This window comes from Molossus molossus, unplaced genomic scaffold, assembly GCF_014108415.1.
Source record: "Molossus molossus isolate mMolMol1 unplaced genomic scaffold, mMolMol1.p scaffold_m16_p_5, whole genome shotgun sequence".
Classification (NCBI taxonomy): domain Eukaryota; kingdom Metazoa; phylum Chordata; class Mammalia; order Chiroptera; family Molossidae; genus Molossus; species Molossus molossus.
Window position 1 is genome coordinate 54,452,124 of NW_023425388.1, and position 23,674 is coordinate 54,475,797.

Genomic DNA, 23,674 nt, shown 5'->3' on the forward strand with positions numbered 1-23,674 from the left:
CAGAATCAGAGCCTCTTATATCACTTTGCTCAACCTTTTTTATTGATAAATACTGGATTCGGAAGTATTCTGCACAAGGAACCTTTTATGGGTCACATAAACTAGAAATTGGATGAAAAATTGATGATGAAAATAACTCTTGTTTTAAAATGAATGCTATCGCCCTGGCCGGCTCAGCGGTTAGAGCGTCGGCCTGCGGTCCTGAGAGACCCGGGTTCGGTTCCGCTAAGGGCGTGTACCTCAGTTGCAGTTTGTCCCCAGCCCTGGTCGGTTGTGCAGGTGGCAGCCACTCAATGTGTTCCTTTCACATCGATGTTTCTCTCTCTCTCTGTTCCTCTCTCTCCTTCCCACTCTACCTGAACAAAAAATGGAAAAATGTCCTCGGGTGAGGATAAAAAAAATAAAATAAAATAAAATGAATGCTATCTCCTTTTCCTGGGATAATTAATAATTTGGACTGTGTCCTTCAAAGACTTGTATGTCATAGGTGTGCAGAAGCTACTCACACTTTGTCAGTAAGTTAGAAAAGGGGAAACAAAGCATCTGGAGGGGTCAGGACTCAAGTACGTGGTGTGATGGCAGGGCTGACCTCGCACAGGGATGGCCTTCCAGGGTTAGTGCCTTGGTGTTAGTGGCTAAGGTTCAGCAGGCAGGTCATAGCAAAGGGCATCTGTTGACCAGGAATGAAGCAGGTGATAGCAGCATCATGGTTACTGGACGCTTGCAGGGCATGAGGGGCAGGTTTCTGGGAAAGAGTGCTGAAAAACACCAGGTTGGAGGTCCAAGCCCCAACGAGGCTCATGAACTTCTAAGAAGAGGGGTGACCTGAGTATGGAACTATATGTGGAATCAGGAACCTAAGGGAGAAACTCAGGCCTGTGGACCTATGAAATGCTGCTGCGCAGAAGGAAGGCTGAGTAAAAGGTTAGTCAGAAGAATTACTCTCCTTGGGGAAGCAAATCTAGTTTTAGCCTGTTACCTGCTGGTCCAGTGAGAGAATCCAATGGTCAGGGCCAACTCAGAGATAAGGAGATCCTGAAGCTTACTGAGCCTAGAGAAAATAGAAAGCTTCATATGCAGGGGTCAATGTTAAAGCTCTGAGCACATGTTAACAACCATTATTAACGTTGTTTATTACAAAGATCTAAGTACTCACCTGAAACTTCTCACTCGGTGATATAGGCATCCAAGTTGATGTTTTGGGAAACAATGGCATTAAATATGATGGACATACCAATACCTCAGAAAGTAAGTATGAACATGATCATATAGTAAATAAAATGGATAATGCAGGAGAGACTGATGAGAAGGTTATTACATAAATGTTTCAATTGTCTGAAGCAAGGGCAGAATCTGTTAAACCCCATCACAGTAATCTAAAGCTAGGTTGTAATTCAGACCATGAGAAACCATGTATCATTAGGCAGGTTCTTTTGCTTTCTGACAGTTTCTTCATCTCTGCAAATACCCAGTGCTCCCTCCCCCAAAGACACAAGAATGAAAAGTGTATTACTCGGTTGGTTAGAGCATCATCCTGATAGGCCAAGGCTGCAGGTTTGATTTCCAGTCAGGGCACATACAAGAAGCAGCCAATGAATACATACATAAGTGGAAGAACAAATTGATATTTCTCTCTCTCTCTCTCTCTCCCTCTCTCTCTCTCTCTCTCTCTTTCTCTCTCAAACTCAGTAAATATTTTCTATTTTTAAAAAAATGCATATTACTAGTCACAATACTACAATTCTGAGACAGACTGTAAGATGATGTTAAATGAACCTGCCTCCTTGGAGAGGTCTCAGACCAGTCACCTGCCTCTCAGTAACCTTGCTACTTTTAGTCTGTCAAAAGCAGCCTACACAATAACATTTTATCTCAGTCTGCTTTATTCTAATTCATCACAGGGCAGAACTGACCCTGAATTTGTCTTTGCTTACAAGTTATCATTCGATTAGCTTTACCTTGGTGACCTGACTCCTTGCTAGCTGTGGCATGATCCGGTTACTCAGGAGAATATCAATTAAGGTCCTCAATCACCCTAATTAGAATGTCTTCTAAGTGTTGCTTTAGGAATAGTATTAGGGCTGAAAGCACTGTGCCCTGAATCTGAAATGAAATATCTAGTTGCTTTTCACTGACAAGGATTAATGCAGAATTATTAATTTTATTAATGACTTGGATGAGGACATAGGCGGCATGCTGATCTAGTATACAGATGACACAAAGCTGGGAGGATAACAATTACTGTGATGACAGACTCAGGAGCCAAAATGATTTCGAGACAGAATTTAGTGGCAATCCATCCAATACGTGCCTGGAAGAAGGATCTCCTTAAGGCAGAACTTGATGATAATATCACTCCTCCAATCAGAACCTTCAGTGATGTCCCTATTTGCTGTTAAAATTAAATCCCAAGTTCTTAACCTGCTACTCAAGGCCTTGTTATATTGTTATCCTGACTCTTTCTGCTTTCCAACAAAATCTTCTATATAGTTTTTTCCCTAATACCCTGTGCTTGAGCCAAACTGAATTATTTATAGACTATTTCTTATTTATGGTCCATGCTTTCCATAGCTTTGAGCATTATTCTCCCCTGAGCTTCTTTTCCCCACACTTTCCTTCTGCCTCACTTTGAAATTTCCAAACCCGTTCTTGCCAGTTCAGAAGCTACCGCTTACATTTAGACTTTTTTGATTGCCTTAGCTAGGGTGATCTCTGTCTTTTGCTAATCTTCAATAACATTTATCTGTTTCTCTCTGCCTATTTTATCGCTGTTTACTCTGTACTGCAGTTATTTTTGTACACATTTTAAAGCTCTGCTAAACTCTGCCTGGTGCTAGAACGTCTGTCTGATAAATCTGTAAATATCCTATAGAGTCTCCGCGTGGGTTGTTCATAGCTGATGGCACTGAAGTGGTTTGCATGTGGTTTATCTCTTCTAAGGGGAGAAGGGCCCTAAGAGGAGCCCTACATCTAACTTGCCAGAGGCCCCTACAGTTATATCACAGAGACTTAGAGTTAAAAACAGAAGGTCTCCAGTACATGTCTTATTGAATAAATGAATGACTGATGGAGAGAAGAGTTCCCTAATGTAATGTTATAAGAATGGGAAGGGAATGGTGACGATAAGAAAGAGACATTTAATCTCTGTGATAGAACAGTTGTTTAAGATGTAATCAACTCACCTATGATTTGTGTATAGAAATGCTAAAGGAGGAAGCATGATATTTACCAGAAATTTCTGATGATGTGTGGTCAGGAGAGGTGTCAGGGGTTAGAAACTTGCATTGCCCATTATTATTATTATTATTTATTTATTTTTAATATTTTTTCTTTATTGATTTGAGAGAGAGATAAACGGAGAGAGAGAGAGAGAAACATGATGAGAGAGAACATTGGCTGCCTCCTGCATGCCCCCCACTGGGGATTGGGCCCACATCTGGGCATGTACCCTGACTGGGACTCGAACTGGTGACCTCTTTCTGCACAGGTCAATGCTCAACCAGTGAGCCACACAAGCTGGGCATTGCATTGCCCTTTAAAATGACCACAAACATTGGCTTGCTTGGACAGTATCAGTTTATACCTATTGTTTCAGTATAACGCTCTTAAAATGGCCCCATTTAAATCTCCCTATTCATCAAACAGCTCTTCGACCTTTTAAGATTGATGGGTCCCTGTGGTTGTAAAACTTATGGCACAGGCTAATGTTTGAGATAATAATAGACTTGTAGTTAGCAAGATATGGGTATAAAACTCATCTCTGTCACTTACTAGAAATATGATCTGGACAAGTTTCCAAGACCTCTGTAAGCAGCCTTATATATATGGCTGTTGTGTTCGAAAGGGGAGCCAGAGATCTTGAGTATGAAACTTTCAGTAATGTAAAGGTTTCAGTATTTATAATCCTGGAGAGTTATTTTCAGGGGCCAGATATGTCTAGGGTAGTAGGGAGAGAAATATTTCACGGAGTTGTTAAATCTCCAGGCCTTCTGCATTAAAGATCACACAACTAGAAGCAGGGGCATGGCTCTTGCTGGTTGACTGTTTCAGCTGGTTATCAATAGGAAGGCTCAAGATCACAGAAATGGGATTCAAGCCTCCTCATTTGTCTCTTCCAGTGAGCAGAGGAGAGCGGATGGTCAGGGCATGCGGTTTATGTATTGCCCTCCACTATCAATTCAGAGTGTGGGGGACTGCCACCCTAGTCGGAATGCAGGGTTTCTAGGTTTTCTCTGCATCCTGAAGAGGGAAAAAGTGCCTGGATTATAAAATATTTCCAGCTGGGAACAGACCAAAGGAATGTGGAGAAGGGTAAGAAGATCCAACTTTTGTGCCAGAATGCGATTCGGATGAAAAAACCCAGAGTTGTTTTTAAGTAGTCAGTGATAGCTCAGTGACTGAGAAATGGCCTAGAGCCAGGATGCTGGAATTTGATCATTGTGCCACCACTTTCTACCCAGAGGGTCTTGGATATGTTATTTAAACTTGTCCCAGTTTCCGTATCTGTAACATAGGGATTTTTTAAAAGCCTGTCTTATTGGTTAGTTCTGACATTTGAATTTGGTAATATTGTAAAGTTGTTAGAATAGTGCCTGGTCAGTAGTCAGCATGCTTATGCACTAAATATTGTTTAAGCACTGAGAGTAATAAGCACTTTCCCTTACCTTTGTGTTCAGGTAGACAAGATGGGACTTCTGTGGTGTGTGATGAGTCTCTACTTCTATGGGATCCTGCACAGTGATGCCTCAGGTAAGCGAATGGCTTTTGATCATCTATTGGGATGTGTGTTATGCACAGAGTAGTGTCTCAAGTCTTTCTGAACATGAGTTAAGAGAACATAATGTTGTTTATTTCCATCATCTTCTGTGGTAGCACGGACTCATAAATTTGACAGCATCAGAGAATTTCGATGGCGGGAGGAACCATGGACATCTCCAGTCTTCACAGGCACAGTGCCATTAGGGTAGTGGTCTGGTGTGTGAAAGTCCAGGACTTTGCCATCACCTTCACCTCCAAGCCGACTAGGACCCTGCTTCTCTTCCTTACCTCGGGTGCTGTGGGAAAAGAAATGGCAGTCATGCCAGCCCAGGTTTCCGAACTTGAGCCGGCGGCGGAGAAGGCCTTGGTGGTAACCACCCCCTGAGACCTTGTAAAAACAAATACACAATGACATGGTTCTGTCACACGGCTTCTGCATAGGAAAGAGAGGCCTGTCACTAGGCCCGTTCTTTCTTTGGGTGTTGCTTCAGAAGAGGAGCCGGCAGAGCCTTTCTTGAGTTTGAATAACCAAACTCAACCATCATGAACCTGGATTAAATGAAATCAGAGTTATAAGGGACTTGAAAATTTATTTGTTTAGGTCTCCTCATCTCTAGAAGTACTTTCAGAACCATTTTCTGGTACTTCTAACTAGTGATTATCTATTTCGCAACCCATTACATCTCTGGACTGACCAAATTTTAGAAAGATTTTAGTACATATAACTGAAATTTGTGACATTCTCATAGGTTTCTTTAGTTCAACTTCTTGAATTAAATAGAAAATACATCATCCATTGGTTTTCTAATTTGTTTTTTTATCGTCACCCAAGGACATTTTTGCATTTATCTTCAGATAGAGCTGGAGGGAGAGAGGGAGAAAGAGAGAGAGAGAAACATCGATGTGAGAGAGATACATCAACTGGTTGCCACCCAAAGGGGGCCGGGAACGAACTGCAACCGAGGTACATGCCTTTAGGGGGATCCGAACCCGGAACTCTCTGGTCTGCAGGCCGACGCTCTAACTGCTGAGCCAAACTGGTCAGGGCGATTTTCTAATATTTTTATTGTTATTTTTGTGGCTTTCTAATTTTAATGCGAAGAACCTAGATGTGTGTGTGTGTGTGTGTGTGTGTGTGTGTGTGTGTGTTTTACTTTTTTATGTTGACAATATTACAGATGTCTCCCATTTTCTCCCTTTTTGCCTCCTTCCACCCAAACCTTGCCCCACCCCGGGTTTTCCCCATACTATTGTCTGTATCCATGGGTTATGCATGTATACCTATACGTTCTTTGGGTAATCTCTTTCTTTTCCCTCACCCGCAATGAGATCTGTAGATATCTTAATTTCAAAGAAAGCTTTTCATGTATAATTCCCCTGAAGATCATGGCCATACTTTGAACATCATTGCTTTATTTCTTCTTCTATGTGAGAGGCCTTCAGAAATGTTAACACAGTGACCATATAACTATGACCATGCTCTCTAATACAGGGCAGGGCAAAAGGAGGCTTACAGTTGTTTGTATGGAAAATAATGCAATAATTAATAGATGATAATACAAGAATTAACTCTTTCTTATACTCACAACTGGAAACTTACATCTGCCCCACCCCCTGTATGCTTTTTAAAAAATTAATTAATTTATTTTTGTTACAGATGTTTCACCTTTTTCCCTCACTGATCCCCCACCCCCCCCCACCCCCCCGTCCCCAGCTTTGTTGTCTATGTCCATTGCTCATGCATACTTGCATAGAAGTTCTGTGGTTTATCACTGCCCTCTACTCCCTGTTCTGGGGATTGTCAGCCTATACCCCACTTCCACATCTCTGGGACTATCCCCTTCCTCAGACTGTTATGTTCATTATATTCCACAAATAAGTGAGATCATATGATATTGTCTTTCTCTGTTTGGCTTGTTTTGCTCAGGATAATACTTTCCCTCCATGTGGTCTCAGAGGATAAGAGATTTTTCTTTTTTACAGCTGCATAGTACTCCATTGTGTACATGTACCACTGATTTTTTATCCATTCATCTACTGATGGACATTTGGGCTGTTTCCAGATCTTAGCTATTATAAATAGTGCTGCTACGAACATGGGGGTACATATATTTTTTCTGATTGGTGTTTCAGGCTTTTTATTTAGGGTATAGTCCTAGAAGTGGGATCACTGGGTCAAATGGAAGTTCAATTTTTAATTTTTTTAGATAACATCATATTGTTTTCCATAGTTGCTGTACCAGTCTACATTCCCACCAGCAGTGTACTAGAGTCCCCTTTTCTCCTTACCCTTGCCAACACCTGTTGTTTGATGATTTGTTGATGGCGACCATTAAGACAGGTGTGAGGTGATACCTCATTGTTGTTTGAATTTGCCTCTCTCTGATGATTAGTGATGTTGAGCATTTCTTCATATGTCCCTTAGCCATTTCTATGTCCTGTTTGGAGAGGTGTCTATTTAGTTCCTCTGCCCATTATTTAATTGGGTTCTTTGTCTTCCTTTTGTTGAGTTGTATGAACACTGTATATGTTGGAAATTAACCCCTTATCTGATGTATTGTTGGCAATTATGCTCTCCCATAGAGTAGTTTGCCTTTCCATTTTGGTGGTTGTTTCTTTTGCTGTGCAGAAGCTTTTGAGATTGATGTAGTCCCATGTGTTCATTTTCGCCTTTGTTTCTGTTGCCTTAGGTGATGTATCAGTGAAAATTCTGCTGCGTATGATGTCTGACATTTTGTTGCCTACATTTTCTTCTAGGATTTTATGAATTCATGAGTCACATTTAAGTCTTTTATCCTTTTTGAGTTTATTCTTGTGTATGGTGTAAGTTGGTGGTCTAGTTTCATTTTTCTGCATGTAGCTATCCAATTTTCCCAACATCATTTATTAAAGAGGCTGTCTTTACTCCACTGTATGCTCTTGCTACCTTTGTCAAATGGTAATTGAGCATATTGCCTTGGGTCCATTTCTTGGTTTTCTGTTCTGTTCCACTGGTCTATATGCCTGTTCTTGTGCAAGTACCAGGCTGTTTTGATTACAGTGGATTTGTAGTATAATCTGAAATCTGGTAATGTGATCCCTCCTACTTTGTTCTTCTTTTTCAAGATTGTTGTGGCTATTCCAGGTCTTTTTTGGTTCCATATGAACTTTTGAAGTATTTGTCTCAGTTCTGTGAAGTATGTCGTTGGTATTTTGATGGGGATTGCATTGAATCTATAGATTGCTTTTGGTGGTATGGACATTTTAATGATGTTAATTCTTCCAATCCATGAACAAGGTATGTGTTTCCACTTTTTTATATCTTCCTCTATTTTTTTTTTCAATGATATGTACTTTTCTGCGAATACATCCTTTATTTCTTTGGTTAAGTTCATTCCTAGGTATCCTAATTTTTTTGCTGCGATGGTAAATGGGATTGTTTTTTTAGTTTCTCTTTCTGTGAGTTCATCATTGGTGTATAAGCATGTCATCGATTTCTTGATGTTAATTTTGTATCCTGCTACTTTTCCAAATTCATTTATTAAGTCTAGTAAATTTTTGATGGAGTCTTTGGTGTTCTCTATGTATAGTATCATGTCATCTGCAAATAATGACAGCTTCACTTCCTCCTTTCCAATTTGGATTCCTTTTATTTTTTCTTTCTGTCTGATTGCTGTGGCTAAGACTTCCAGTACTATGTTAAATAAGAGTGGCAAAAGTGGGTATCCTTGTCGTGTTCCAGTTCTTTAGGGAAATACTTTTAGTTTTTGCCCATTGAGTATGATGTTGGCTGTTGGTTTTTCATATATGGCCTTTATTATGTCAAGATATATTCCCTCTATTCCCAGATTGCTGAGAGTTTTTATCAGAAATGGATGCTGGATTTTGTCGAATGCTTTTTTAGCATCTATTGATATGATCATATGATTTTTATCTTTCATTTTGTTTATGTGGTGTATCACATTATTGATTTGCAAATATTGTACCAGTCTTGCATCCCTGGGATGAATCCCACTTGGTCATGGTGAATAAATTTTTTGATGTATTGCTGGATTTGATTTGCTAGTATTTTGTTCAGGATTTTGGCATCTGTGTTCATCAGGGATATTGGCCTATAGTTTTCTTTCTTTGTAGTGTCTTTTTCTGGTTTTGGAATTAGAATAATGCTGGCCTCATAAAACAAGTTTGGAAGTCTTCCTTCTTCTTGAATTTTTTGAAATAGTTTGCTGGGTTTTTGTTTACTGGGAGAGTCTTGATTACATCTTCAATTTCTTTTGTTGTTATTGGTCTGTTCAAGTTTTCTCTCTCTTCCTGGTTCAGTTTTGGGGGACTATGTGTTTCTAGAAATTTGTCCATTTTGCTTAGATTTTCGAATTGTTGGCATATAAAAGTTCATAATATTTGTTAATGATCCTTTGTATTTCTGTGGTGTCAGTTATTATTTCTACCCTTTCCTTTCTGATTTTGTTTAGTTGGGTTCTCTCTTTTTGTTTCTTGGTGAGTCTAGCTAAAGGTCCCTCAATCTTGTTTATTATTTCAAAGATCCAGCTCTTTGTTTCATTGATCCTTTGAATTGTTTTTTTTTTGGTCTCCATGTCATTTATTTCTCCTCTGATCTTTACCATTTCCTTTCTTCTACTTGCTCTGGGGTTTTCTTTTTGTTTGCTCTCTTGTTCTTTAAGTTATGAGGTTAGATAGTCTATTAGAAATTTTTCTTGTTTCTTGAGGTAGGCCTGTAGTGCTATGAACTTCCCTCTCAGAACTGCTTTCTCTGCATCCCATAGATTTTGTGTTGTTGTATGTTCATTTTCATTGGTTTCCAGTAAGTTTTTAATTTCTTCCTTGATCTCCATGGTATCCAATTCATTATTCAATAACATGCTATTTAGCCTCCATGTTTTCAAATGTCTTTGCATGTTCTTGTTGCAATTGATTTCTAATTGCATGCCATTGTGATCTGAGAAGATGCTTGATATCATTTCAGTCTTCTTGAACTTGTAGAGACTTAGTTTGTGCCTTAACATGTGATCTGTCTCTGAGAATGTCCCATGTGCACTTGAGAAGAATGTGAATTCTGCAGTTTTGTGGGGTAAATCTCTGTAGATATCTGTTAAATCCATTTGATCTAGCACTTCATATAGAGTGTTTCCTTGTTAATTTTGTCTAGATGATCTATCCAGTGATGTCAGCAGGGTGTTGAAGTCCCCTGCTATGATTGTATTCCTGTTGATTTCTCTTTTGAAGTAATCCAGAAGATTTTTAATATAAGTTGGTGCTCCTATATTGGGTAAATATATGTTTACCAAGGTTATATCTTCCGGTTGGATAGATCATTTCAATATTATGCAGTGGCCTTCTTTGTCTCTAGTCCTTTCTTCATTATGAAATCTACTTTATCCGATATGAGTATTGCTACCCCAGCTTTTTTTCTTTCCGTTTGCTTGAAAGATTTTTTTCCATCCCTTCACTTTCAACCTCTGTGAGTCTTTTGTTGTGAGGTGGGTCTCTTGTAAACAACATATATGTGAGTCATGCTTTCTTGTCCAGTTAGCTACTCTATGTATTTTTATTAGAGCATTCAAATCATTCACATTTAAGTTGATAATTGATATGTACTAGTTTATTGCCATTTTTGTTTAGTGTTGTTCAATTTTTCTTCCTATTTCTTCTACTAATTACAGCAGTCCTTTTAGCATATCTTGTAGTGCTGGTTTGGTATTAATGTATTCCCTTAGCCTTTTTTTTTTTTTTGGTCTGGGAAGCTCTTTATTTGACCTTCTATTTTGAATGACAGCCTTGCTGGATAGAGTAGTCTTGGATTCAGATCCTTGCTTTTCATGACCTTGATTACTTCAGGCCACTGTCTTCTGGCTTATAGTGTTTCTGTTGAGAAGTCAGCTGAAAGCCTTATGTACAAAGTGTTTCTGTTGTAGGTAACCTGTTGCTTATCTCTTGCTGCCGTTAGGATTCTATTTGTCTTTAAGTTTTGGCATTTTAATTGCTATGTGTCCTGCTGTGGGCCTGTTAGGGTTCTTATTTCTTGGGGTTCTCTGTGCCTCTAGAACTTGAATGCCTCTTCCTTCACCAAGTTAGGAAAATTTCTGTCACTATTTTTTCAAATCTATTCTCTAACCCTTGCCCATTTTATTCCTCTTCAGGGACTCCCATTATGTGAATGTTATTACGTTTTCAGTTGTGCCACAGTTTTCTTAAGCAATCTTCCTTCTTTTAAAATTGTTTTTTCTTTTTGGTTTTCTGATTGGTTGATTTTCTACCCTGTCTTCTAATTCACTGATCTGGTCCTCAGCTTCCTCTACTCTGCTGGTTAGTCCTTCCAATGTGTTCTTATTTTCTGGTATGTCATTCTTCATTTCCATTTTGTTGGTTTTCAATGTTTTCATATTTTTACTCATGGTGCTGATGTCCTTACCCATGCTGTTGAGCTTCCCAAGATCATAACTCTGAACTCTACCTCTGATAATTTGCTTAGCTGCATTTTTTTTATCTCATTCAACAGAGTTCTCTTGTTCTTTCATTTGGGATTTGTTTTTTTGTTTCACTATTTTGGCTATCTCGTGGGTTTTGGAGCCTGGCAAATTTCCCCTGTGGGTGTTGGTGTTGTGCTGTTTGTGGCTCCCTCTACTGAGTTTGGATGAACCTGGGTGGGCCCACGTTAAACACCATTGTCAAGTCTTACTTTCTTGGGTAGATTTGCAAGCCCAGGAAGGGTTCAGTTATCCTCTAGCCTTTTCCTGGTGGCTAGTAGTCTCAGTTACTCAGGGCCTTGGAATGTAGCCCTGGGGTTCTGCATAAGAAGAATTCCAGAGGGTGGGATAGATGCTGGTTGTTAATGAGCCTCAATGTGCATTTCTTTGCCTCACCTGGGAAAGGCTGAATCTCCAAGAAGGGGGGCTGCTGCTTTTTCCCATAGCTCTGGGAAGGAGCATACTGGCCACCGTCCTTTGTGGCCACCACTCAGCAAAAACTCTGAGAGCCCTCCAAATCCCAAGTGTCCCCACAGAGTTCCAGCCCAGTCTGCCCTTCCTCTGCCATAGCCCCCAGGTGAGTGGCTGTGGCTATTTTAGCGCTCTGTCCTGGCTCTCTGCACTGTGGAGCTGGCTTGGTCTTTATTCCCCAAGGGTGCTGCTCACATCTAAGACTGCTGCTGTCTGTGGGCTCCCAGCCCACCACCCTCTCGCACCTCCGCAGATCCTACCAGTGTCCCTGGTTATATGATCCTGTCCTGCTTACTTGCTGTGGTGTTTCTTTTTGTTTTTCTGTTGCTTTTTTTTTTGAGGATTTGTCTTTATATTAGTTGTAATTCCCCTTTGGTCTTGGGAGATCCTCTGTGTAGCTTCCATTCACTACCCCTACATTTTCACATCCTTTAGGCCTATCTTATGTACAGCTGTGTTACACAGGCCTCTCTGGTGCCCTGGCATCCTGCAGGTCCCATGGGTAACTGGATCGCACAGTCCCTTTGGGGACCCAGCTCTATGCCTATGTTATAGGCTGCTGGGTTGCACAGGCCTCTCTGGTGCTTCAGCACCCTGTAGGTCCAGCGGGTAACTAGATTGCTCAGTCTCTGCTGGGTCGCAGAGGCCTCTCTGATGTCCCTGCATCCTGCAGGTTCCGCTGGCGGGCAGCTGGATCGCACCAGTCCCTCTAGGGCTCTGGCTTCCCACTGCTCTTGTGAGCTGCTGGACCTCACAGGCCTCTGTGGATCCCCAGGCCCCACTGCTAGTGGCTGGTGAGTGCTGCTGCCCCATGGGGCTCAACTCCTGCTCAGCTTTGCTGTAGTTTTTGGGGATGGGTCTCAGCTGCTGGTCTGTGCTTCTGTTGCCTGGGGATGGATGTCTGCTCCCCAGCCTTTGTTGCTGGGGGTATTTCTTAACTCAGATCAGGCTGCTACAATGGGGATGGTGCTGGGCTACCGGCCGTCTGTGGCTTCCAAAACTGGCACCTTGGCAGCTCCACTACTGTGCACTGGTCTGTGTTGACACAGAGTGCCCACTGGTCCAATAGTGCCAGGTGTGCTCTACCTCCTTTATGCTTTCAACTTGTCTTCACATGGCATGGACTTGAGTCCTCCTACCATCCTTATTATCTTTTCTGTGTGTGTTTCAGTCTTGCTATGTCACTTAAAGCATCTTAGTGGAAACCATACGCAGCACAAAAAGAGGTGTTATTAAGGTAGATGCAGCTCAAAGCTGAGGGAAGGAGGAGTGACTTCTGACCTCGATGCCCCTGGTCTGCACAGGGGAAAGCATGTCCTGTAACCAGGGCTGATGTTCAGGTGTGCACACAACTGCACGGTGTTGCTGGCTGTCCAGACCAGCATCAGTCCTGCTGGACTGACTGCCTCATTTGAGTGGTCGGGGCCATGATGTCCTGATTTTTATATATGCAAAATATAACCCCTGGTTATGGCTTGTTCTTATTTGATTTAAGTCTATGTCTGAATGTTATCTGCTCTCATCGGCCTTCCTTAACCACCTCAACTAAAAGAGCCATGCCATCGATGTTCTCTCTCATCAGTGTTTCTTTCTCTTTCTCCCTCTCCCTTCCTCTCTCTTTAATATCAATAAAGAAAAAAATTTTTTTTTTTTTTTCAAAAAGGCCCAGCCAGCGTGGCTCAGTGCTTGAGCATCGACCCATGCACCAAGAGGTCACCAGTTTGATCCCCGGTCAGGGCACATGCCCAGGTTGTGGGCCAGATCCCCAGTGGGGGGCAAGCAGGAAGTGGCCAATCAATGTTTTCTCTCATTGACGTTTCTATCTCTCTCTCCCTCTCCCTTCCTCTCTCTCTCAAATCAATGAAGAAAAAAATTTTTTTAATAAATAAAATAAAATAGCCATGCCAGTCAGTCTACCCTTCCATCCTGCTTTAGGTTTTCATAACACTCATTATTTCTTAACATTGTATTCTCATTCTATTCTCCGCTTCTTGTCTCCTCCTCTCTTCTCTTTTTTCTTCCCTCAAGCTCCATCCTACTTTCCTTCCTTCCTCCCTTCCTTCTTCTCTTCTCCCCTCCTCTCTCTCTCTCTCTCTCACTATATATATATTATATATATAATATATATATACACACATATATACATATGCACACACACACACACACACACATATATATATATATATATATATATATATAAAATATTCCTTCAAATCTCTTTTTTTGGGGGGGCAAATTGGCCAGTTTTATAATGGAACTTCACGTTTGGATTCATACCAGCGATTCATCCATGTGGTTGAAGTGCCGCCTCACCTTGAAGGAACAGGGAGAAGTGACGTTGCTCCTGCTGGGAGAGCAGGGGCGTCTCAGAATGGCTGGGTGCTGGCGCTGCCCAGTGGTCCTGGCAGTGTGGTATCTGACTGACCTTTACTGTAATTCATCTAGGGATCCCCCTCCCCCCACCTCAAATTCTGATGGAAAGTGAGCTTTCTACCCAGAAAGTGTGACTCATAATTCTGCCTGGGAAGCTGACTTCTGGAATAAGATAAGTTCTCATACCAGCTCCGTTGAGTCACCATGGGGGCAGGAAACATGTTGTAATGCCCCCAGCCCATCTGGCACATACTCATTTGCTTCCTTATGAAAAGGTGTATTGTGTCTGTGTCAGTGGTGTCCTTCCTAGTTGGAGGGAGAGGAACAAAAAGGAAGCGTTGTTGGAAAAAATAAAAGAGGAAACTGGCTCTGGGCTACGGGAGGGGGGTAACTGCACTTGCTGCGAGATCCACCATCCTCTGGAGCACCCAGGTACCGCCTCTTACGATGTCAACAGACTTCTTGGTCTTTTATGCGGCTCTACCTGTGTCAGGTACCCTCTTAATGGAGAACAGGACATGTGAGGAACAAAGGAGAAGTGGCCTGCAACCCCCAGAGCACTGCAAATGTATGTGATTAATAAGAGTTTTGTCCTGTTGTTCTGGACGCTTCCATGTTGCTCCTCCTCAAATTTATGAAAAAGAATTATAACAACATAAGAACCTTGGTTCCATGCAGTGTGTTTCAAGCGCAGTGAGTTGGACTTCAAGCCACACACATCTGACGTCAGAACATAGTGTTTCTGTAGCACTACTGTGATGTCCTTTGCTCAGGAATGTGGGGGGTGGTGTCATTTCAATCTCAGGTGGGGATGAAAGCATATAATCAAAGCAAGCGTTTACTTTCTTTTAAGGAACTAAGGTTTGGATAATTATAACAGTTATAATATATTTATAAGGTGGTAGTTAGAGTGGTAATAAAGTTCCCTTTGCTAAAAAAAAAGCACTTTGCATGTTCTGTCATTTGACTCTCATACCCAGACCATGGAAAAAAAGATCAAAATGGTTAAGTGAATTACTCAAAATCCCACAGCTAATACTTAGCATAACTGTGACTGCAACTGGTTCCTCAGTTCCCATGATGCATGCTATTTTTACTAAATATACTTCCCTTGGACTGGACTTGCATACAAAAATTTAGGAAGAAGATTAAGATCTGAGGGGTCACAAGTTTTTCTCACTGTTAAAGAACCACTCAGTAATAAGTTTCTGTGCTTTTTAGATTAGGAGTATCTCACTCCATCCCTCCTTAATATGTTATATCTTAAGGATGAAAATCACTATACTATGTGGTCAAAACTCAATATTTCCATCTTTGCTTGTTATCATATTAAACATTTCCAGTATTAAACTCTAAGTCTCCTTTGCAAAGCCAACTTTGACTGGTCACACATGTCTCTTTTGGTGTTTCATTGGCAGCATACTAGGAAGTCAAACCGTTAAAGCTGCCTTCAGAGTAGACATAAATATTTGTAACTTATGATTCCAAGTTGGAAAGAGCAAGAATGGCATCATTTATAGTATGGTCAATTTTTAAACTATCGCCATATCAACATTCTTTGCTACACAGACCCCCTAAAAATGATAGCAACACACCTTCACACACACAGACACAAACACACACTCTCACACACCTTTGAATACAGCTTTGCACTGAAAAGTGAACAGTTGACTGAGTGCAGGTGCAGGGCTGGATTTTACACACATTATCACTGACGTCACAGAAAACACTGTGGAGGTGTGGAGCCGGAGAATCGTACACCCGGCTTGCAGTTTCGGACGTGAAGAGCCTAAGTTAACAGTGCTCGTGGGGCATGCCTGGGAGAGCTGGTTTGGGGGCCGCCTCGACTTCAAAAGCAGAGTTCTTTCCTTTATACTGCATCGTCTTCCTTTAGGACTCTGTTCTGCTAATGCAGGTAAAATCCCCGGATTTCTTTTCTGTTCTCCCTAAGAAATTTGCAGAGGTTGGAAATAATCTTTTGGCCTGAGAGTGAGTTATGCAAAATAAATAAATAACTAAAAACACTGTGTCTCACCAGGAATCAAGAGACACTGGTTTAAATTCTGACTGTTTCACCTTGTGAGACTTTTAATGACAGTGAAGAAGTCTTTTGATCACTCGGTGTCACCATGTCCTTATCTGTAAACCAAACCAACCAACCAGCAACAGCAAAGCCCCAACAAATTCTGCCTTCTTGCTTTTTTTGTTAAAGAGGATTATGGATGCTATTATACATCATGGACAAACACAGTGCATGCTCTTCCTATTTATGTGGTTTCTAATGACAAGCGTTTATCTTACAGCAGTCACCTCATTCTAAAGATCATGTGTTTGGCCATTTTATATTATAGACTCCAGGGTAAATAAGGGAGGGTTCTTAGTGTAAGCATTTTACAGTAATGTCTGAGAGAAAGAAGAGAAAATAAACACCAAACCCTGAGAGAGCTGAGAAAGTTATTAGTTCTGTAGGGAGGGATCGGGGAAGACTTCTCAATCAAAGAACAGTTGTTCTCTCCTAGGAGAAAATACATGTCTTATCTGAGAACAGAACAGTGCAGTGCAACGGAAGGGATAGTGTGAATGCAATTGAGAAGCCAAGCTGGAAAGGTAGGCTGGGAACAGATTGCGGAGGAGAGGAACCCTTCAGGGACAGAGGATAGTTGTGTTGAATGTATTTTAGATGTACTTCGTTAGTTCTTTTTTATTTTTAATTTTGTATTACTTTTGTAAGGACATATAATATCTTTAATGCTATGTGATGGTTATTTCAGCTTTTAATAGCATTGCATTCGTCGCCAGGCCTAGGAGCCTCACATGATTTCAGTGTGCTTTTTGAAAAACTGCATACTCCAAAGCACCTGTGACTTTCAGTCCTGTCTGTTGCTCGTGGCTGGTCATCCTGAACATCCTTCTTTTCTGTGCACTGTAGTCCAAACATTTGGAAAATGTTTGATGGATACAGTTTCATTATATTCTTAGACCTAAAGGTCATCAGAATTATAACATTGTACCCTGTTATTTCTTAAATTCTGCTTCTTGGAGGCAGGAATCATCACTCTTGTTTTTTCTTTTCTTTTTTGAGCTGTATTTTGAAACACACTGATGTTTATTTATTTTTTAAATTGATTTTAGAGGGAGGAAGCAGGGGGGAGAGAGAGAGAAACATTGATGTAAGAGAAATATCCATCAGTGTCCTCCCGCTGGACCTCCAGCCTTGCCATGTGCCTGAACAGAAATTGAACTCGCCACCTTTCAGTGTATGGAACGATGCTCCAACCAACTGAACCACACTGGGCAGGGCACGCTAATGTTTATTTTTAATTGCTCATACTTCCCAAGGGTCAGTATTCTCTAGTCTGATTGAAAAGAGATCTGTGTCCCACAATTTATTGGCTTGATGCTGACTTTGAAAATATAAACTCTCCTGAACAGCTTTTTGCCATCTCAGTGATAGTTCTATGTTTAGAAAAAATGACCTGATTCATCCCTTACTTGGCTGTGTTAGTTAAGCGGAACCAGTGTTTTTGTAGGGAATACATGGTTGTATATGATTATAGGTGGCAATGTCTGGTTTATAGGAATTTATTCTGCCCTTTAAATCACCTTTGTCTCTGCGTTTTCCCCAAGAACATTTTTTTCTGCTTTACTGAGATCAGTTTAACAGACCAGATCACCATCTTGATTGTCACACCAAGCCAGCTATCACCCATTTTTATTTATTTACTTACTCATTTATTTTATTTTGCTGTTTTTATTTTATTTTTTCTATTTAGCTGATAACATCTTTAGAAAATAAAATATATATCCATCCTTAACAAAGCAATCATTATTTTATTTTATAATCCACTTGGTGCTGCTCCTCATTTTTTTTTTTTTCTTTTGAAGGACATAGAGAAAATAGATACATTTTACAAATAATCTGGGATCCTCAGTCAAAACTTCAAGAACTTGCCACCCAAACTATAAAAGCTAATATACCAGAATTGCCTTATTTTGTCTTTTCTTGTTTTAGAGGCAAGTAGAAACAATGAAAATACAAGATGGCTGAGAAAATGAGAGAAAGAAGATAAAATAATCCCACAATCAATAACCCAGACTTGGCTGAGTTCTGTTGTTTTCATGAATTTCATTTCTAGTCTGCCATCTGAACCAAAACTCTTGTTATAGCTGTACATTACTGGGAAGTGAATAACACTTCCCTACAGTGTTTGCAGAGTCTGAAATAATAATTTAAGGCTCTCTGCCAGTCAGTTAGCCCATTGTATTTTTTTTTTTCCTTTTGAATTACTTTTATATTTTTTGAAGTACCTCGTGAGGTAGGCAGGAGTATGCATTTTTATATGTACACCAAGGTAGTGATGTCTGCACTTTCCTGTTAACTTATGTAACAGAACATAGTGTCCCCTTTAAATCTGGGGCTTACCATATCAATGCGAAGGACCAAGTGATGAGTATTTGCCAACTATCCTTTCCTCATTGGAATTGGTGCGATCTACACTTACAGTGTAGACTCTTAAAAGGGGGGAAAAACAAAACAGAAAGAGAGCACACCCAAATATCTCCAGTGTTTTTTCTACACAAATATAGGTGTTTATTACTGTAATATCAGAGGTTTATTTGCTTCCTAATTACTTAAACTTGCAGTAGCACTATAGTTGAAATAGGACTCTCACTGTTAAAGCAAACGCAGATATACAAATTGTTGTCCTCAGGTGGATCACAGCCATTATTAACCGTTATTTACTACAGCTTCGTTTGCCCTTTTGTACTTGGGGGGGGGGGGTGGACCTTTAATTGTTCACCATGGACTTGTTCACATTTTAAAAGCATTACACAAATAGCTTAAATTGATGCAGTGGAGTTAACCCTGTTCTTAGGGGCTTTGGGAGTTCAGACTGCCCCCAAAAGTTGCTTAATGAGCTAATTTTTGCTTTTTAGAGAGAAAGCATTAATTTTATCTGCATATTTTCTAATTTTCTTTGGACCTTTTGATCTATCTGGTCCCCCAGGGAAAATTGCATTTCTCTGATGCAAGACTTTTGACATCCACAACTTGATTATGAATGCCTTTTCATTGTTTTATTCTGTTCACTCACAGTAAAGAAAAATGGAGGGAAGGAGCCAGAGGGGGAGAGAAGAGGACAGGAACGAGAAAGAGGAACAGAGGGTAGAGCCAGAGACAGAAATTGAGAGACAGAGACAGACTTTTCACAGAGGGACTCACTGAACGTGATGCAAACCCAGGTATATACTGTTTCAGATAGTAAAACAATCCTCCTTTAGTACTACACTTAAATACTTCCCATTTTCCTGAGCTTTCCAGTGAATACTATCCTTTTTGAACAGTTTGTTTTCTCTAGCATTTTTTGACATTCTGATTCTTTCCCTCATCCTAGTATATTAAAATGATGAAAGCAAACAGAAGGCTTAAATTTAGTATTTAGAAGTTTCCTTATATCTGCTGCACCTCCAGCCACGTGAACCATCAGCATCTCCAAGGATATTGCTTTGTCAACCTGGATACTTACATTCTGAAGGAAGTGTAAGGCAGAGGCGGTGGAAGCATAGAGCTGTGCATGGCCTTAATGATAATGAAGGAAGGAAGGAAGGAAGGGCAGACAGCAGGCAAGAAGGTAGGACTCTGAATCCCCTGCTGCACCTTGCATCCATAAGGTCTAAGGCAGAAACCATCTACAGTTGTTTGCAATTGACACTGAGCTATGAAATGTCTTTCCTAGTAGCAAAGTATTGCTCAAGGCTCAGTAGAAAACCAACTTGTATTCGGATCTAGAGAGAGTGTGTATGTTTGGAGAAAATTTTAAATCATGGAAATGTGAATAGAGCAATTAGTAAATGAAAGTCTTGGAAGAGCCCCGCCCACTACATGCAGTGTTCTTAGTGAGATACTAAGGGAGGTTTCAGGAAGAAAGTGAAGACAGGTTTTTGTTCCAATTTCTTTGTTAGGGAAAACTCTAGTGATCGCACATTATTGCTCTAAATATTCTGTTATTGTAAAGGTCCTTCCTCTCATCTACAATACAGTGATTACTGATGACAGCAATAATAGCCATGAAGCATTATGTAGTATTGAATTTTTTTTTTAATTACTAAAGGAAGATCATGCTAAGCTAAGCATGGCTTTAAATTTCTTTTACTCAAATTCTCTGTAAAGTAGTCATAACTATATAGTGGAGTGAGTGTATAATAGAAGTGAAGGAATGTGAGGGAAATAACATTAATTGAACTAGAATATATATATATATATATATATATATATATATATATATATATATATATTTCTGAACATCTCCATATGATAGAGATAGGTGTTTTAATCTGTCTTTACCAGCAAGGAACTCAAGATTCAGAAAAGTGAATTAAACAGTTAAATTAACTTAATAGCTTACTATAACTATTGAGTGGTGAAACTTGCATACCTGTTTAAATATAAAATGCATGCTATCTGCACTACATCATGTTGCCAGTGAATTCTTTATAATTAAAACTTTTTCCTTTCTAAATATGTCAGACAAAGCAGTCTTTCAGTAATTGATGATATGGAACACACACATTCGAAAAGAAACATTCAACCAATTAAAATAAACCAAAGAGAACACAGGATGTGATGTTTCATGTTTCAAATACTACTTCAAATTGGTTTGCTCCAGCTTCCTGAAACATAGACAGTGCACTTCATTTGTATCTATTCAGGTTATACATATTTTCCCCAAGGTCGTACAAAATGTCCTAAAGGAAATCAGTTCTAAACAAGATGACAGATGGATACAGGAAAGATGGTTTAGTACAGAGGCAATGTGTTTGAGGGGAGTGGGAAGCTGTTAAGCTCTGCGTGCTGCAAGGTTGTTTCGGCATCAGTCGCTGGGCTTCCCCTGTGGCTAACTCAGAGGTGCCAACTGTAACTTCACGTCTTTCATTCTTACCCAGCTATAGCAGGCACAGTCCCTCCTAGTAGGTGTTAAGGGGCTTAAAATGATGTTTACATGTGGCTCAGAGATTTTTTGTTCTGTTTTGGTATCCAACAGTGTATAGCTCTAGAAAATTGTTTTCAGTCTTAAAACACCAGTTTTGTTTTTTTTCTCTGCTAGACTTTGGCAGTGATTGGGTGTGTGTTTTAAAATTTGATGGTGGTTTCACTCCAAGTTCCATTTTATTCCGGATGGAGCTGGAATGTTTTATCTTTCTCAGAAGCTGTCACGTGTGTGTGTGTGTGTGTGTGTGTGTGTGTGTGTGTGTGTGGCAACAAAACAGCTAAAATAACTGTCACCCTGACAATCCCCAGTAGAAGGGGTGGAGGGGGAGAGATAAACCACAGAACTTATATGCATGTGTGCATGAACAATGGACATGGACAACAAAGCTGGGGACAGGGCGGGGAGGGAGGAGGAGGGCGGAATCAGTAGGGGGGAAAGGAGAAAGATCTGTAACAAAAATAAATTAATTAATTTATAAAAATAAAATAAAATGTTTAAAAAATAAAATAACTGTCACCTAGATTCAACAACTGCATATAGGATTGGGCTGGGGCATTATCACCACTCCATACATAGGTGTGTTGCTTCACTCATTGCAGACTCCCCAGAATTGAAAACCTGAAAATGTATTCAGGATTAATGCACAGGTCCTCTTGAGTCCCAGGGAAATCAATGTTTACATAGGCTAGTTTTCCATTTTAAAGCATTCAGTACTTTTATCACAAAAAGATGATAAGTATTTCCCTTTAATTTGAGGGTGCACCTTTAGATTGAGAAGAAACAGGTCAAAGATCTATAAAACTTCCACATTTATGTAAGCTAGTCTTTTACGATGAGATCTGAAACCTAGCTCAGCAGATGTCTTCTGGGCACCTGTTATGTGCAAAGCTTTGTACTATAGGGGTGTAAAAACGAGTAAGCCACTTTGCATTCATTCATTCGTAGGGCATATGCTAGACACTGTGCTTGCCTACATTTATTGATAAACAAGACAGAAATTATCTCTTCCCTTATGGAAATTATAATCTTGTAGAAATTTGAGGACAGAATAAAAGAAGTAAATAAACACATTTAAAAAAATTTTTTAAAGTGAACGTTATGGCCTTAGCTGGTTTGGCTCAGCGGTTAGAGCGTCGGCTTGTGGTCCAGAGAGGCCTGGGTTCGGTTCCCGCTAAGGGCACGTACCTTGGTTGCAGTTTGTCCCCGGCCCTGGTTGGTCGTGCGGGTAGCAGCCACTCGATGTGTCCCTTTCATGTTGATGTTTCTCTCTCTCTCTCTCTCTCTCTCTCTCTCTCTCTCTCTTTCTTCTCTCTCTCCCTCCCACACTATCTGAATAAAAAATGGAAAAAAATGTTCTTGGGTGAGGATAATAAATAAATAAATAACATGAAGTTTATGTATAGTGCATTATATTGATGGAAAGTAATTGAACAATATATCTCATGGAAGGATGAAAAAGAACCACCTATATATAAAGTAGACAGAAGGCAGAGGGATGGCAAGTGTGAAGTCCCTAAGCTATAATGACCATGCTGCCAGTGTTGCACCTTCAAGAAATAGGGGGAAGGAAGCATGAGATGGGGAGGCAGAGGTAGGCAGGGTCCAGTGCCTATTACAGGTGTTAACATTGATCTTCACTGCAACAAAAACCATTGAAAGGATTGAGCCAGGACCCTGACATTATCTCTTTATTAATTGTTCCTACTAGCTTCCATGTGGGAAACAGATTGGAGAAGATTTCAGTTTCTCTCAGTATGGTGGACAAGGTCCCTTAAATGCCCCTATTGCTGTAAAGCAGCTAGAAATGATGGATTTAAAAATAAATGTCATTTAAAATGAATTGCCGTGTTGGTAAGAAATCCTTAGAGAACAAAATTGAAGTAAAACTGGAATTCAGAAAAGAAAGTAAGCCAGCTCTGTAGCTGGCAGCTTCCCAAGGCAGCGTCCAGGGTTAGTGGGAAAAGATGTTTTTAAAAGCTAGGACATTTGGATAACTTCTTTAAAAATAAAATTATATATATATTTTTTATGCCTTACCCCCAAACAATTCGTTTGAATTAAATTTTTAAATGTAAAAAAATAAATTAAACCTAAAAGTATCAGAAGGAAATATATCTGCACATTATTGTAATGTTTGGATGGAAAAGGCCTTTCTAGACATATTGTCAAAGGTAGGCATCGCTAAAGGAAGTTTGAATTAGTGTTTCAGGCTTCTTGACTATATTCTCACAAGTGGATTAGCTGGGTCATACGGCAATTTCATTTATAGTTATTTGAGGAACCTCCGTAATGTTTTCCATAGTGGCTGTACCAACCTGCATTCCCCAACAGTGCACTAGGGTTTCCTTTTCTCCACATCCTCACCATCATTTGTTTGTTGATTTATTGATGATAGTTATTCTGTGTAAGGTGCTATCTCATTGTGGATTTAATTTACATTTCTCTGATGATTGGTGATGTTGTACATCTTTTTATATGTTTATTGGCCATCTGTATGTCTTCCCTGGACAAGTGTTTATTCAGGTCCTTTCTCTATTTTTTAATTGAATTGTTGTTGTTTTGGTGTTGAATTGTATAAATTCTTCCTAAATTTTGGATATTAATCCCTTATCAAAT

At 40.0% G+C, this 23,674-nt stretch overlaps 1 protein-coding gene across 2 annotated transcripts in view; it reads left to right on the forward strand.

Moving 5' to 3' along the window:
* The window catches only part of LOC118617067 (interleukin 1 receptor accessory protein), a 148,253-nt gene that overhangs the window by 40,480 nt on the left and 84,099 nt on the right, over nucleotides 1–23,674 (forward strand). Inside the window, exons 2-3 of one of the 2 annotated variants that reach the window (XM_036242590.1) lie at nucleotides 1,180–1,248; nucleotides 4,677–4,749. In XM_036242590.1, coding sequence (XP_036098483.1) covers nucleotides 1,195–1,248; nucleotides 4,677–4,749 — 127 coding nt within the window. In that variant the 5' untranslated portion in view covers nucleotides 1,180–1,194. The remainder of the gene's footprint in view (nucleotides 1–1,179; nucleotides 1,249–4,676; nucleotides 4,750–23,674) is intronic. The other variant, XM_036242589.1, reaches the window with a different exon arrangement.